The 16,763-nt window shown below is 43.8% G+C and overlaps 1 protein-coding gene across 2 annotated transcripts in view; it reads left to right on the forward strand.

Moving 5' to 3' along the window:
* The window catches only part of LOC109275779 (urea transporter 2-like), a 409,234-nt gene that overhangs the window by 375,671 nt on the left and 16,800 nt on the right, over positions 1-16,763 (forward strand). For both annotated transcript variants that reach the window (XM_019464172.2, XM_019464173.2), the window contains exons 3-5: positions 6,469-6,650; positions 12,299-12,479; positions 13,460-13,649. In XM_019464172.2, the coding sequence (XP_019319717.2) occupies positions 6,498-6,650; positions 12,299-12,479; positions 13,460-13,649 (524 nt within the window). In that variant the 5' untranslated portion in view covers positions 6,469-6,497. The remainder of the gene's footprint in view (positions 1-6,468; positions 6,651-12,298; positions 12,480-13,459; positions 13,650-16,763) is intronic.

The following is a 16,763-nucleotide window of genomic DNA, read 5'->3' on the forward strand; positions in this document are numbered from 1 at the left end:
TTGAGAGAGGCGAAGAATATCCTTTTTGATCCTGAGGTTGTAGATATACACAGAAACTGTTTTCCATAATTGCATCAACTACAAACTCTTGGGAAAAATTAATTCAACAAATATTTTGGAAAACCTGCTAATCACTTTTTCTTCTCTAGAGCTGCTGTGACCTCCATAACTCAGCTTGGGTAGATGGTGAATAAACGAGGCCATTTTAGATTCACCCCGGGATGACAACTTCACTGGCATACTTAATCCCAATAGGCCACGGGAAAGGGAGAGAGCCTTCGCTCTGCACTAAGTCACACCAACAACTCAAGAAACCCCTCCAGTCACAAGCCCCCATTCTCCCTTGACACCCAGAATGTGCTAGAGAGGACGCAGCCCCTCCCCATTGAGCATGGGCATGCTTTGGCATTGCTATCAGGGACAGATAGTCCTTTAGAGAAAAAAATCAGGTCAAGAATTAAAGTTAGGGGCACCTGGGTGGCCCAGTCGGTCCAGTGTCTTGACTTCGGCTCAGGTCATGATCTCACGTTTGTGAGTTCAAGCCCCGCGTCAGGCTCTGTGCTGACAACTCAGCCTGGAGCCTGCTTCAGATTCTGTATCTCTCTCTCTCTCCCCCTCCCCTGCTCATGCTCTGCCTCTCTCTGTCTCTCAAATATAAATAAATGTTTAAAAAATTTTTTAATTAAAAAAGAATTTCAAAGTTAGTACAATAGAGTCAGACACGTTTTCTAAATATTGCAAGAATTGGGGTCCAAATATAGGGACTGAGAACCCTTCCCAGTCTGGCTTCTGACTCCCTACCTTCCTCTTTCTATTGCCTGCTGACACCCTTCCCCATATTCCAGCAAGGTGTACAACTGGGATTTCCTGGCACAAACCATGAATGTATTTTCTTAGGCATTTCCTTGGCCTTGAGTGTTCTCCTCCCTCTGTCTTGCTCAGCCAAGTCCCAACGTGAAAGCCTGGGCCCCAGTCTTTTCGTGCCCAGGAGCTGCCCTGTGCTCCTACAGCTGGCCCCGCATCCCCTCTGCTATTGCCTTTCCTCTGTTCTGAAAGTCTGTTCACTTCTCTCTCCCTGCCTTCCGAAGCCCAAGCCCAAACATGAGCACTGTGCAGGCAGCTCTGATGCTTCTGGGGGAGTCCAAGGACACACAGTAGGTGCTCAACAAAGAGCATTCTTACAAGGAGGATGGAGGAGCTAGTGTTTCGGGAGCCCCCTTGTGGGAACATTCAAGGCCTGGGTTTTGGAGAGACATGAGGCTGATCCAACAGCCCTTTCCGTCCATATTTCTGAGGGAGAAGAGGTGCGGGCAGCCAAGGGGAGCATTTGCACGCCAAGCAGATAATTATGTGTTCTTGGAAGCTGGTTTAATGGACTGGCTCAGAGCTGAGTTGGGAATGGGCTCTGAGGCCTGCCGCCTTCAGACGGGACGTGGCTCAGGCAAGGATTTCACCGTCCAGTTTTAACAAGTGGCCAACGCCTTATGGAAACTTTTGAAAGGCGTTCTGTTTCAGGCCAGCCAGCTTGTACTTCATCTGGTTACTTTACCCATCTTTCCTTCAATTTGAGAGCACAAGAAGAAAGGAAACTAAAAATCACTGAGTGCCTACTACGTGCCAAGAACCAAGTCAGCAATTTCACTGTCCTAAGAGTCCCACATTGCCCTTTGAAGAGGGAGAAACAGAGGCCCATGTAGCCCCTCGCGGCAGAGAAAAGAGTGAAGCTGGGCATCTCAGCTTCTGCAGCCTGTGCTCTTTCCAGACACAGCGACCTTCTCTTTACAAGGCCATTCTTGCTGCACGTCTCAATCCTACCCCAAAGCCAAAATTCCCCCAGTTGAACAGGATAAACATTCCCATGGCAAAGGAACGCTGTGTTCCCCAGAGGAGATGCAATCACGTTGTTCCTGCTTAGGCTATGTGTGCTTATGAAATAGAACTGGGCTGAGGGCCTGGACACAGGCTGAGGGCAGCCACCCCTCCCCTGAATCCCCCAGCTGTGCCCTGCAAGGCAGTTAGAGTAACAGAAGGGTAGGGAGCCCAGGGTGGAAAGCTGGGTCTAATCTTGACTTTGCAGCAAGCTGCTGGTTTTCCTGGGTCTCTGCTTCCTCTTGCCATCACAAGGCAGTAGCTTGCTTCGAAAAGTGCAGAGTTAAATCCATGTGAGAAATAATTCTTATTTTGCTTTCCTGGGCATTGATTTCTCTATCTGTAGTTGCAAATGTTGTCCACATACAGGAGAGACTCAGAGGTAGAGAAGAAAGTACCTTTTTGGAGATGACTCTGGAGAGAGTACTTCCCTCGTACAATCACTCATTCTTTCCATAATCATTAGACACATATTGAGGGCTCTCAATATAGACACATGTGTCAAGCTCTCTGCCAGGCAGAACAAATACAGAAATCAAAAAGATAAAGCCCCTGTTCTTAAAGGACTCCTAATGTATAAGCCATTTTTTCACCAAAAAAAAAAAATATATATGTATATATATACATATAAGTGTTTGAATTGTCATGGTTAGAAAATAATCCTGAATATACCCATTCTCCACTCCTGTATACTTAAGCCCTATCACTAAAAAATATTTCCTTGACTATATAATATACATTGTTCTCATATTTCAAAATTTATTAAATCAACACACATCTTGCAATTTTGATTGGCAGCATTTTCTTCTTGGTGATACACCAAATAATGATCATCTTACAGATGATCACATCTTAGATTTAATGAAATATATTTCATTTCACTTTTCAATTGGGCTTTTAAAGGAATTAACAGCCACTGAATTTAACATAAGGTTTTTCCAGCACATTTCTAGTTCGTCCAGATGTATGGTGTCACACACATCATGTGTCTAGATAACCTGATTGCCCCTCTTTTTTTCTTCTGGATGGCTTGGAAGCAATCTCATACCAATGGGCCAGGATGCTGTATCACTTCTTGGCCACCAGAGGGAGAGAGCACCTTGGTTCTCAGGCTTGCTGGTTTTCCCTCTCGCTTAAACCATTCCAGCATGCCCCCTCGAGGGCAATCTGAAACACACTCAAACTCCACCTGCAAGGTCAGAATAGAGGAAAGGGCCCTCTTCCAGAGCAATGGCAGTCAGAAAGAGGAATTAGTTCTGAATGATGTTTGCAAACCTACAATAAAAATCAGCTATGGTTTAAATGAGCAACTCTGGGGAATGAGGACACGTGTTAGACATGGCAGAGTTCTTGCCACAAAAAATGCAGAGCTGATGAGTGGCCCCATGCCCTTCTTAAACCATTCAAGACTCAGGATACTTGTAAAGTTGTGCAAGGAAGTTTTCCCACTCCAGCAATCACCTGTAGCCTTCTATTCTTCCTCCTTTTCTTCCTCCCCTTCTTCCTTCCCTCATTTAACTATTTATTGAACATCTGCTATGTGCCAGACACTTAGCTAGGAGCTAAGAATAGAATACAGCAGTAAACAGAACAAAAAAGGTCACTGTCCTCATGTATCTTAAGTTCTGGTGGGGAGACATACACTATAAAAATAAATCTACCATCACTTGGTACAAAAAAAAAAATGCTATAAGGAAAGACATTAGGTCCCATGAGAGTATGATAGGAGAACATGGTCAGGAGCTGACCTGGGCAGGCTTCTCTGATGAGTGGTAATGGAGACAATGCTTGAGGGAAGAAGAGGAGTTTCTAGGTAACTAGCAAGGGAGAGCCCATCTGGGCACACAGACCAGCATTTGCAGAGGCCCTGAGGTGGAAAGTGTTCAACACTTAGGCACTGAAAGGAGGCAAGTGTGGAACTTAGAGACAAGGGGCAGGAGAAACCCAGGGTGGGCTAACACATAACAGGAACATGGTGGTACAGAGTTCTGTGTGCATGTTTAAGATGCATTTTTCCATCAGTAGCCATTGATGGGATTGAAGCAGGGAACAGACATGAGCAAAGTTGAGTATTGATATGACAGCACTGGTGGCCCTGTGGAGCATGGCGTGAAGGAGAAATCTGAGAAGTGAGGTGTCCGATTGGGAGTTACTGGAGCAGTGGCAAGAGGTGATGGCAGCCAAATGGTGACAGTGGGCATCCAGGTGTATTTTAGAGGTAGTATTACTGGATTGGGGGAGGTTAGAGGGGGTATTGTAAGGAGCAGCTTGGAATGGAGAGAGGACTTTTCCTGGGACAGGCACCTTTCAGAGAGGACAGGGTCTGAGAAGGAAACATTATGAGCTGTTTCAGTGCATTAACTTTATGCTATTTCTGGAACATCCATATGCAAGTGTAAAGTAGACAATTAAATCTGTGAATCCAATGCTCAAAACTGGGCTGGAAATATTAGATTTGGGAGTCATAGGTACACAGATGGAGGATAAAGCCACAGTGAGAGCTGACGTCAGCTGGGTAGGAGCATCAGTAAAGAGAAAATGGTCCAGAACAGAGCTCAACAGAATGCTTATATTTACAGGAGGAGCCAGCCAAGGACAGTGTGAAAGAGCAGCTAGAGAGAGGATCAATGTAAATGCCAAAAAGAGGAGAGTGTGTCAAGGAGGGTTGGTCAGCTGTGTGGACGCCCTGAGCTGTCTGATGAGATGAAGACCAAAGCATGTTTCAGATTTGCCAACATGGAGGTCTTACAGCAGGGGCAGTAGCAGCAGAAACCAGCCTGGGCTGGCCAAAGACAGAAAGGGGAGTGCCAGGAGTCTGCCCAAGAGGATGGCAAGCATAAATCTAAAGTGACGGCAGCCTACCCAGTTATGCAGTTTTTCTCAGGCAATGTTCAGTTGCTTGATGAAAGCCTAGAAGAGATGGAGTGTTGGGTTTAGCCTGGCCAGGATTTCACCACGCAAGCATGAGAGAGGGATTGGGGAGGGCAGAGCAAGGGTGTTGAAAGAAGTAAAGTGACTGCTCCAAAGTCTAAGTTGGTTAAGGAGGGCAGGGGAGATAGGGAGCTGGTGGAGCTAAGGGACTGGAGGTCTCCCAGAAGTGAAAGTGCTGTCAGTGGACGCACTTGAGCAGGTGAGCCTGAAGTCCAAAGGAGAGCATCAGACTCTGGAGATTTCATAGTTTGTGTAAGACCAAGTCCACGTGGTGACTGTGGAAATTAGTGGCTGAAAAGAAGAGGTAGAGAGGGTCACTAGAAATGAGGAACACAAGGGTCTGTGAAGTCAGAGAATGCAGTGATGACTTAATGTCAAAGAGATCAATCTCAATGTACAGACATTGAAGTTACTGAAAATTATTGGAGTAGAGATGAAGATAACTAGAAAGGAGCCCCTCAAGTCTTCACTGAAGGAGTGAATGACCAGGAAGTCAGTAACACGGCAGTGAGCAGTGAGAGGGATAGTGTAAGCCTCAAAAAAGAGGGCTTTCTGCACCAGCGAAGTGAGCAGTGGTCTGGAAGCAACAGGGAAGAACAAGAAATCCTTTCATTGGGAGTAGGAAATAGCCCAGGGAAATGGCACTAATGCAAGTAGAGGAAGGGGTCTGGCTCCCCTTTGGAAGAGAACTCTGCATCATTTATCTGGGTCTGCAGTATGCTAGGGATCTGCAGACACCGTCCTAAGATACACTGTCTTGCAACTCAGGGGAGGCAGGGTGGAGCCATGGGGAGAAGTCTAGATCATACTGAGAGGGGACTGTGCAGGTCCAAAGCCACCTGTCATAGGAACAGTAAAGTAAGTGAAGACATAACTGAGCCAGGGGAAGACAAAGAAGAACAGAATGGCTAAGGTGGCTTGAAGAGGAAGGAGAGAAGCACGCACTACCAGCGGGCAGCCACAGTAAGCCAGGAAACTGAGGACCGCAGGCAGAAGTTACTCCACCAGCTTGTCCTGGCATAAACCCTGGCCCCGGTAGTGAAGGGAAAAGGAGTCCCACGTGGAGGGGGAAGGACCTCCAGCCTGGTGCACACAGCTTCTAGTAGATGTTACCAGAACTGCTGCTGCTTCTTTGAACTGTTCCTGGGGAAGGAAAAGGAGGAAGAAGCTGGAAAGGGCACTGACAGCAGAGGGAAGAGAGGAGGGACTAGAGGTCAACCATAATCAACATAAGCTCCATAGCAAGTAAGAAAAGGAGTTGCCCTTAGATCCTCACTCAGTTAGAAGCCCCAGATCTATGTGTGCATATCAAAGAGAAAGTATTTTTACAACTACAGCAGTGAGATAGTACTATGGATAATATAAAAGGTAGAGAAAAAATATTTCAGTGATCAGGAAAAAAAGAGAGGCATCTATTCTAACTGGGTGGTCAGGGAAATCTTCACGGCAGAAATGGACTTTCCTCTGGACTTGGAAGAATGGGGGGATTTTGAAAGATAAGGCCACAATGGTGGAGGAGTGGCCCCAGGGCTCTCTGGCAGCACTCTACTGCAAGAGTCATGTATCAGGACTGACTGCATGCCTCCTGCGGCCTCCCTGCAGCCCCAGCCAAGTCCCCCTGGGCCCCATCCTGACTCACTGTTCTCCCCCTTTCCTTTCCGCTTGCAGGACCTAGGAGCGACCGCCCCCTGAAGGAAATGTCTGACACTCATCACAGCAGCCCTCTCCTGACACAGCCTCTTTCCAGCAGATACAAACTGTATGAGTCAGAGTTTACCAGCCCTAGCTGGCCCTCAAGCCCCCAGGATACACACCCAGCCCTGCCCCTCCTGGAAATGCCTGAAGAAAAGGTGAGGAGTGTCCCTCCCAGGATATTTCACAGGTGGAGGGAAGGGGAGGAAGGGTGATGAAAGATGCTGCTCTCCCAGCTGCCCAGTGCATGGGTTGCATAATGCCATGGAAGGGTCACTGGCCGGGGAGGCTCTGCCCCAGTCAACGCAGGGTTCCACCCCCTGGTTGGTCCCAGTGGGTCTAAGATAGAAAACGTGTTTCTGTGTGCAACGTGATTTTAGAGGCAGGTGGGGAATGCACAGTCACACACCGGTCTTCCAACCAGTCCCCAAAATCTTTCCCCTTAGACCTGCTCCCTTGAATTACCTTATTGTCTCCCAAAGTAAGGCCTGTGTTCAAATGCTAGCTTTTAACACTCCTTGAACTGATAGAGTGGAGAGGGATCCAGGACCACTAACGTTTGGGGTTTTTTTTTAATGAGATATAATTTACATGCTATAAAATTCACCCCTTTAAAGTATACATTTCACTGATTTTTAGCATAATTACAGAGTTTGCCAACATCACCACCACTGAACTCCAGAATATTTTCATCACCTTGAAAAGAAACCCAATACTCATTAGCAGTCACTCCGCATTCCACCAGGCCACCACCAATCTACCTTGTGTCCCTGTGGATTTGCCCATTCCGTATGTGTGATGTAAATGGAATCATACAACATATGGCCTTTTGTGAAATGCTTGTGTCATTTAACATAATGCTTTCAGGTGCATCCTTATTGTAGCATGAATCGGTACATCATTTCTTTTTATGACCCAACAATATTTCATGGTATGAGTGTACCATAGCCTACTTACCCATTCATCCATTGATTGACACTGGGTTGTTTCTTTTTGCCTGTTATAAAAAAAAAACAATGCTACTGTGAACATTTGTGTCGAAGTTTTTGTGCAGACATATGTTTTTCTTCTTCTTGGGTACATAGCCAGAAGTGGAATTTCTGGGTCATATGGTAAATCTATGTTTAACATTTTAAGGAGCTGCCAAACTGTTTTCCAAAGTAGCTGCATCAGGTGTACATTCTCTCCAGCCAGGTATACATTGTTCCCGTCTACCTCCTTGTCAAAACTCGTTACGGTCTGTCTTTTTTATTACAGCCTGGGTGGATGTGAACTGACATCTCACTGTGATTTTGATTAGTATTTCCCTAATGTCAAATTGATGTTGAACATCTTTTCATGTGCTTAATGACCACTTATATACCGTCTTCAGAAAAATGTCTTTTCAAATCCTTTGCCCATCTTTCAATTGGGTTATTTGTTTTTTTATTGTGGAGTTGTAATAGTTCTTTATATATTCTGGATATATTAGGCCCTTGCCAATTGTATGATTCACAAATAATTTCTCCCACTTTATAGGTCTTTTCACTATCTTGATAGTGTCCTTAGAAGCACAAAATTTGTGATTTTTAAGTCCAATTTATCTCTCTTGTCTTTGATTGCTTATGTATTTGGTGTCATATCTAAGAAACTATTTTCTTATCCAGGTCACAAAGATTTACTCCTATGTTTTTATCTAACAGTTTTATAATTTTAGCATTTACATGTAAGTCTTTTCTCCATTTTGAGTTAATTTTTGTATAAGACATTAAGTAAGGGTCCAATTATCCAGTTGTCCCAACACCATTTATTGAAAAGGCTATTCTTTCTCCATTGAACTGTTTTGACACTCATCAAAAATCAACGGACCGTAGGTGTATGTGCTTATCTCTAGACTCTCAATTTTATTTAACTGATTTATATACCTATCCTTATGCGAGTACCACACTATCTTGATTACGGTAGCTTTGTAGTAAGTTTTGAAATCAAGCAAGATTGTTTTATCTGTTCTCAGACCCCTGAATTTCTATATTAATTTTAGGATCTGACTTTGAATTTCTGAAAAAAAATGAAACTCGGATTTTGGTAGAGATTGTATTAAATCTATAGATCAATTTAAGGAGTATTGCCATTTTTAACAAGAGTAAGTCTTCCAATCCATGGACACAGGATATATTTCCATTTACTTAAGTCTTTAATTCCTTTTGATTTTTTGTAGTTTTTAGTATTAAAAAACTTGTATAAAACCTTTAGTTTTAGGATATAAAGCCTTTCTTGTTAAATTTATTCCAAAATATTTTATTCTTTTCCATACTATCATAAATAGAATTTTCTTCACAATATTCTTGGATTGTTCCTTGCCCATATATAAAAATAAAGTTGATTTTTGTATATTGATCTTCTATCCAGCAAATTTGCTGAACTTGTCCATTAACTTTAATAGGTTTGGTAGGGGGCGGGGAGGTGGTTGAAGATTTTTTAAGGAGTTGCTATACAGCAGAATGTCCCATCTGCAAATGGAGAGGTTTTAAATCCTTTCTTTCCAATCTGGGTCCCTTTTGGTCTGTTTTTTTCTTATCTAATTGCTCTGGCCAAAACTTGAAGTACATTATTAAATCAAAGTGACAAGAGAACCAACATCATTGTCTCATTCCTGATCTTAAAGGGAAAGCATCCCATCTTTCACCATTATATATAATATTAACTGTGGGTTTTTAGTAGATATCCTTTATTAAGTTGAGAAATTTCCTTTCTATTCCTGGTTTTTTTAATGTTTTTATCAGGAAAGGTTGTTGAATTTGTCAAGTGGTTTTTCTGTGTCTATTGAAACAATGATGTGGGTTTTTTTCTTTTATTCTTTCAACAGTAATAATTATTGATTGATTTTTTATACATTGAAACAGTCTTGAATTCTGAGAATAAATCCCACTTGGCCATCATTCTTTTTATATGTTACTGAATCTGGCTTGGTAGTGTTTTGTTAAGGATTTTTGCATCTATGTTTATAAAGCAGATTGATCTGTAATTTGCTTTTTTGTGATGTCTTTGTCTGGCTTTGGTGTTAGGGTAATACTAATACTAGCTTCACAGAATGTGATAAGAAGTATTGCCTTCTCTTCTGTTTTTTGAAAAATACTGTTATTAATTCTTTAAAGATTTGGTAGAATGTACAGCCATCTGAACTTGGGCTTTTCTTTGTGGGAAGTGTTTTGTTTGTTGTTTTTGGTTTTGCTTTACTAATATAATTTACTTTGTTATAAGTCAGCTCAGATTTTTCTGTTTCTTCTTGAGTCAGTTTGGTACTTTTTGCCTTTCTAGGAATGTATCCAGTTCATCTAGGTTATCTGATTTGTTAGCACACAATTATTCATTTCTTTAGAATCCATTTCTTTATAACATTTTTAATTTTTTAAATGTTTATTTATTTTGAAAGAGGGAGAGAGTGTGTGAGAGGGGGAGGGGCAGAGAGAGCGGGAGACACAGAGAATCTCAAGCAGGCTCCTCACTGTCAGCACAGACCCTGATGCGAGGCTCAATCCCATGAATCATGAGATCATGACCTGAGCTGAAATCAAGAGTCAAACAACTGCCTGAGCCGCCCATGCGCCCCAACCCATTTTATTTCTTGAAGGTTGGTAGTCATGTCTCGTCTCTCATTTCTGATTCTGGTAATTTCAATCTTCTTTTCTCGTCTTGGTCAATCTAGCTAAAAGTTTGTCAATTTTGACCTTTACAAAGAACCATCTTTTAGTTTCAATGATTTTTCTGTATTTTTCATTCTCTATTTCATTTATTTTCTTGATAATTTTTGTTATATCCTTCACTCTACTTGCTTTTGGTTTAGTTCACTGTTATTCTAGTTTCTTAAAGTGGAAGGTTAAGTTGTTGATACAGAATATTTCTCTTTTTAGCACAGGTCTTTATACCTACAATTTCCCTCTAACACTGATTTAGCTGCATCCCATAAGTTTTGTTTTCATTCATCTCAGAGTAGCTCCTAATTTCTCTTCTGATTTCCTTTTTGATCCATTGATTATTTAGGAGCGTGTTGTTTAATTGCCACATCATTTCTCAAATTTCCTTCTGCTTTTGATTTCTAAATTCACTCCATTATGGTCAGAGAACATGATTTCAATCCCTTTAAATTTAGTGATACCTTTTTATCGGTAAAAATGTTTTACTTATCCAACTTCAAGCTGTATTACAAAGCTGTAATCATCAAGACAGTATGGTACTGGTACAAGAACAGACACTCAGATCAATGGAACAGAATAAAGAACCCAGAAATGGACCCACAAATGTATGGCCAACTAATCTTTGACAAAGCAGGAAAGAATATCCAATGGAATAAAGACAGTCTCTTCAGCAAGTGGTGCTGGGAAAACTGGAGAGCAACATGCAGAAAAATGAACCTGGACCACTTACACCACACACAAAAATAAACTCAAAATGGATAAAAGACCTAAATGTAAGACAGGAAGCCATCAAAATCCTTGAGGAGAAAGCAGACAAAAACCTCTTTGACCTTGGCCGCAGCAGCTTCTTACTCAACATGTCTCTGGAGGCAAGGGAAAAATGTTTTACTTATCTTATGGCCTAACATATGGTCTGTACTGGAGAAGGTTCCATGTGCTCTGTAAAAGAATGTGTATTGCCTTTATAGAAGAGAGAATTTTTGGAGATCCTTACTCCACCATTTTCATTGATATCCTCAAGACATTTAAGTTTTGATGTAGGAAGGAAGTTGGGGAAATCTATAGACCATCAGCATACAATAGAAGTATAATATGAGCCACACGTTTGTTCAAATGTCTATTAGCCACATTTTTTAGAAGTAAAAAGAAGCAGTTATTTCATTATATAGTCAGTATAAAGTATCGTTGAGATATTTTACACATTATTTTTTCATAGTAATTCTTCAGAATATACTTAGAGCACATCTCAGTTCAGATTAGCCACATTTTAAGTGTTCAATAGCCACAGCTATTGGCTGTGATATTGGACAGTGCAGTTTAAGAGCAAGCAGTCCTGACCTAGGAGGCCACAGATAGAACCAAGGGCAGACAAACTTGGATGGGGAAGATAATTTACCTTTATTTCACTAACCTCCAATGAACTTTAGTACTTATTTCAATTATAAATATAAATAATGAACTATAACCATATCAGTAGCACCTGAGATTGTTGTCATTGTCACAGATTGGGCTCCCCTAGAAAGCTGACTTTGAGATGGTGATTTTCATGTAAGAAGTTAACTGGGATGTGCCTTTGCAGTCAATAGTTGTAGAAGAGGAAGGGCAACAGGATTAGGCGAAGAAGTTGGGCAATAAGGGCCCCAGGTGACCCTATGGTCAGCTCTAGATCTCAAGCAGCCCTTTAAAGTTGTCCTGAGTTGGGGTGAAGAGGCCCCACTTATTCACTCACTGCTACTTTGAAATTATAATAGATATTGGACTGGCTGTACCTATATGTAGATCATAGGATTTTTTTTAATATTGTAATAACTGCTTCAGTATAACTGGTTTTCTTTGCTATCCTATTTATTTTATCCATTTCGAAACATTATTCTGGAAAGAAGTCCACAGCCTTGCCCAGCTGCCACCAGGGATCCGTGGCACAAAAGTCTATGCAACCCAACTGTGAAGAATGTGTAGTGGTCCTAGAAGAGCTGGCCTGTGTGCAGCACTCTGGACCACAATAGAGAATGGACACATGTCTTATGATCATTTGTCTTTATCAGGACACCTGCCAACCTTCCCTATCCCCAAATGCCCTTGCTCTCAAAAAGCTGTATTATTTCATAGTTTGTCATGGCTTCTCTTAAAAGGATCTCCGGTCATCCAATGAAGACAGCCATATTGTGAAAATGGAAAAACTCAATGAAAGGAGTAAAAGGAGAGAAAGCGGGGCGGCTCATCGGGGCTCTGCAGGCTTGGGGGGCATCAGCCTCTTCCAAGCAGTGGGATACCTCACAGGGGACATGAAGGAGTGCAGGAGCTGGCTGAAAGGTAGGCAAAGTCCCAGGAAAGAAGCAGCCGGGCTGGGCCAGGGAGACAGCCCTCCCTCAGGCGTGAGTGGAGGAAGCTGCTCCCTCACTCACCCATTGAGAGGACTCCCACAGTTGGAGTACTCCCACCCTGAGTTGGCTCTGGATGGGTCCAAGGTACCCTACTAACTTGGAATTCCCATGGGGTTTCAGAATTAAATACACTTCACTAATTTTAGTGCTTTGCAAATTCTTTGCCCCTATGTGGAATAGATACAGGACAACCACTTAGTGGTATATAAGTCATTTCCCAAACAAGCTGTCATTCCTTCCCTTGTTCCATGGCCATTTATTATGTGCCAAGAAAATATTGACATCACCCTCCACCATATTCCAAGGCTCTTTCTTTCCTTTCAACGTCCTTCTTCTCCTAGTTTACCTCAACTAAATACTGCAACAAACAGCCCTTCCCTCCCCAATCACACCTGCATAGGCTGTCCTGGAAACCAAACCAGAATGTATGTTCCCTCTTCTTGACCTGGCTTCCCCCGGGTCCTAACTCAATACTGATTCCATAGCTGAGCTAAAGCCATTTCCTTTCCAGCTCCTTTTCTCCAGATGACTTTCTTTGCTGCTCAGATACCAGTTCTCAACTGAGTCATACGGCACAACACAAAAAGAGGGTTTCCCTGCCTCCTCACCCCTTCCCTTGGACCAATAAATTTCCCTTGGAATGCTCCTGAGGCTTCCTTGCCAACCAAGTCGAGGGCTGGAACGGCGTTAAATTGGTCTCAGCACGATGCCTCAGTCTGTACGGCAAAAACTAACACCCACTGTGGACTGATTGCCTAGCCACTCAGAGACTTGGGCTAGGTGCCAGGCCAAACGAGAGGAAATGTCCTGGCTCATGCATCCTTGTTTGCCTTGGTTGCCACGCCAACCAGTGGTCCAGCAGGGAAGCATAACTGGGACTCTGCTGATGGCTCTGCCTGTCTCTTTCAGATAAGCCACTGGCCCTCCAGGTTACAGACTGGGTCCTGAGGGGCACTGCTCAGGTAATGTTTGTCAACAACCCTCTCAGCGGACTCATCATCTTCATAGGGCTTCTGATCCAGAATCCCTGGTGGACGATTGCTGGGGTGTTGGGGGCAGTGGTCTCAACCTTAACTGCCCTCGCCTTGAACCAGGACAGGTGGGTGCCTGTCTGCAGTGGTCGTGGGGTCTTGGGTTAGACAGATAGAGAAGTGTGTCCCTGAGTGATCAGCCAACGTTATCCTACCAACCAGCCCAAGTCTCCTAAAGATTAACCTTGAACAGGTCACTGGAGGTCTCTACAGAATTAAACCACTCCTGTGCTCAAAGCAAGTGACAGCACTAGGCTCCTTTTGACTGTAGATCCTTCTGGAAACATTCCCTATGAGGCGGGTGCAGAGGAACTCTTAAACTGTTCTTCCCTTATGGAGCCTACAGTCTGGTTGACTAACAGGTAATAAATGTCCCAGAATAATATGAGACGGTATATACCGGAGAGCTCAGAGAAGACAGATGTTTCAGAGTGTTTTGGGGGTGGGGGTATGAGAGAGGGTGGCCTTTGAGCTGGAAACATGGGATCTGAGAGCGAGGAGAAAGGTAGAGTGGGGAGGGCAGTGTGGAGGTGGGAGACAGCTAGAGGAGGGCCCCTCCAACCCAGTGCAGAGCTGGGAGACAGCTAGAGGAGGGCCCCCCCAACCCTGCACTGGTAGCCACAAAATCCAGGAACAATAACGAGTAGCATTTTCTGGAACTGGACCATTTTCTCAGACTTTGCCCCATGCTGTCCCAACAGTTCCCAAATTTTCCTGATGGCTAGAGTCACCAGGGCTGGCTGTTAAGAAATGTGACTTCTCCACCCCAACCACTTCTGTTCCCTCAGATAGTCCCATTCAGTGGGTCTGGGAGGGGATGTTTTTAACAAGATCCTCCTGGATGCTTCTGATCATCAGAGAAGTTTGGGAATGCTCATATTTTTAGTGTTTTTCAATTTGTGGTCACCAATCCATTTGTGGATCATGAATCAATTGGCAACAGCATTTTTAAAAATTAAAATAATAAAATAAAATAGATTAGAGTAATTCATGTGTAGGAAATATTTTGTGACGTTTTTGTTTCATTAATGTTGGGATGTGTTGTATATGTGGGGGGTGCGTGAGGTTAGGGAGACTGAGAGAGAGAACTGAGTCATGCTCCTTACCGCGGTATTCCCTCCTTACCGCAGGTTACTGTCAAAAAGATTGAAAAGCACTGTCATGCCTTGTTACATGTGAGTCTTGCCATCACATCACCAGGCAGACAGTGAAGGTAGGAGAAAGACTGGGAGGAGCAGGTATTCACCTAAGGTGCCACAGTCAGTGGGTAGCAGGGCTCGGGCTGCAACACAAAGCCTGCATCTTCTAGGCTGAAGGCCAGTACTGTCCTTGTCACACAGACAGAGTGTGGACAGCAAGGCCAAAGGGCCCCTGGTGAACCCAGGGGATGGGGAGTCATCAGAGTTGGTTGTGTTGTGACCAACATCACACTTCACCCAGGCCTACCTCACATTCCAGATGCCACCAAGGCAAATTTGTGAGTCGGGTTGTCTCCCCTGAGAAGCCATTCATGCACCTCTGAGGTGGCATTAGGGGAGCACTCTGATTCTAGCAAGCCAGGAGGCCATGACAAATTGGATGAAGGAGAGGCTGAATTATTTTGTGTGCAGGTCTGGTGAGTGACATAAAAAATAGGCTCCAGCCAGGATTTTGTGTCTCTCTTTAACCCAGTAGGTTCCCTATTCCTTGTTTCCAGTTACTTGTCATCTCATGGGCGGCTGGCACAGAACTGGCCCCTGACAAGATTAACTCTTGTCTCACTGCTTCATCACTGTTGGGTAAAACACCAGGGGTGAACTCTGTCCAGCCCACCAGCTCCTTAGCTATGTGACCTTGGGCAAGTACTTCCCCTCCTGGCTCCATTGTCCTCATCTGTGAGATCTGCTGCTTACTGGCTTACCTTCAAGGAGCCAAAGCCCCTTCATGCTCTGACTTCCCTCTTGACCATAATCTACTGGTAAATTTGCCAAGCCATTCAGAGAGTTGCTTCATGGACTTCAGTACTATGGAGGAAACACACACCATGCCTGCCTAATCCTCCCAAACATTTTAGTAAGACTAGTGTGTGCCAGTTTGGCTTCCAGAGATTTCTCTGCTGGGGCCCACCACATCTACCACTCAGCATCACACTGTTCCCACCTGAGCATTTTTGCTTCTGCCTGTCTAATCCTACCATTCCTTCAAATCTTCCTCCTACAGGGAGCCATCCCTAATTATCCCAGTGCTCTCTGAACCCTCCCTTCTCACTGGACAACCACAGAACATACCCTGGTACTATATGGGTTGGCTCTCTATTTTCTGAGTCTTCTCTCCCTGGCTGTGTTCTAAGCATATTCAGGACAGGAAGTCCATTTTGAATTTCATATTCTACTACTATGTCAAGAAAAGATTCATTGCTGGTAGGTCAGTACCATGTTCTATACCATAGGTTCAAAACTCTAGACACCCTACACAATATCCACACATAAATCCTTCTAAGGAGCCCTGACTTCACCACTGTCCCCAGCAAATCACTGACACAGCTACATGATCTAAACATAACCCCCACCATCCCTCTCTACCACCCCTACTCCCCCACCCCTGTTCCCCTGACCACCGCTACTTCCTGTCCACCAGTCCTACTCCCCTCCTCCTCCTCCATCAGCCCATGTCCCCCCTTATCCCTGTTACCCTAACCCCACTACCCCAGAGACTGTAGCTCACAGAGAGTAACTCAAGGTCAACAGCACTAATGCTGCAGTCCTGAAAGAATGTGGTCCTAATGAAGATCTTTTTGGCATTGGGGTTAAACCAAGTTTTACATATTTGATAGAGCAGATATAAGGTAATGGGTTTCATTCTGACAACCAAACCCAGAAGCCACCAAAGTTTCGGCAGAGAAGTGTTCTGGGAGGGGACTTCCACAGAGAGGGGTTCTAATTTTGTCTCCCCTGGGCTCCCTTGTTTGATTCCTGCTATGCCCACTGCACCCTGCCACTGGGACTACAGGACAGCCCCCAGTATGGGTCAGCCATTTTTTTCTCAGCTTGCCTGAAGCAACTAGTATTAAAACCAAAAAAGTACTAAATCCTAACACTGAACAGAAATGGGAAAATACAGATAAAATGCACACACACACACAGACTTAAAACTAATTATTTTCCCAAAACATGGGTTTCTGCTTTTTAGGTAGATTTTCTAGT

This window comes from Panthera pardus, unplaced genomic scaffold (assembly GCF_024362965.1).
Source record: "Panthera pardus isolate Hobbes unplaced genomic scaffold, ASM2436296v1 HiC_scaffold_15, whole genome shotgun sequence".
NCBI lineage: Eukaryota > Metazoa > Chordata > Mammalia > Carnivora > Felidae > Panthera > Panthera pardus.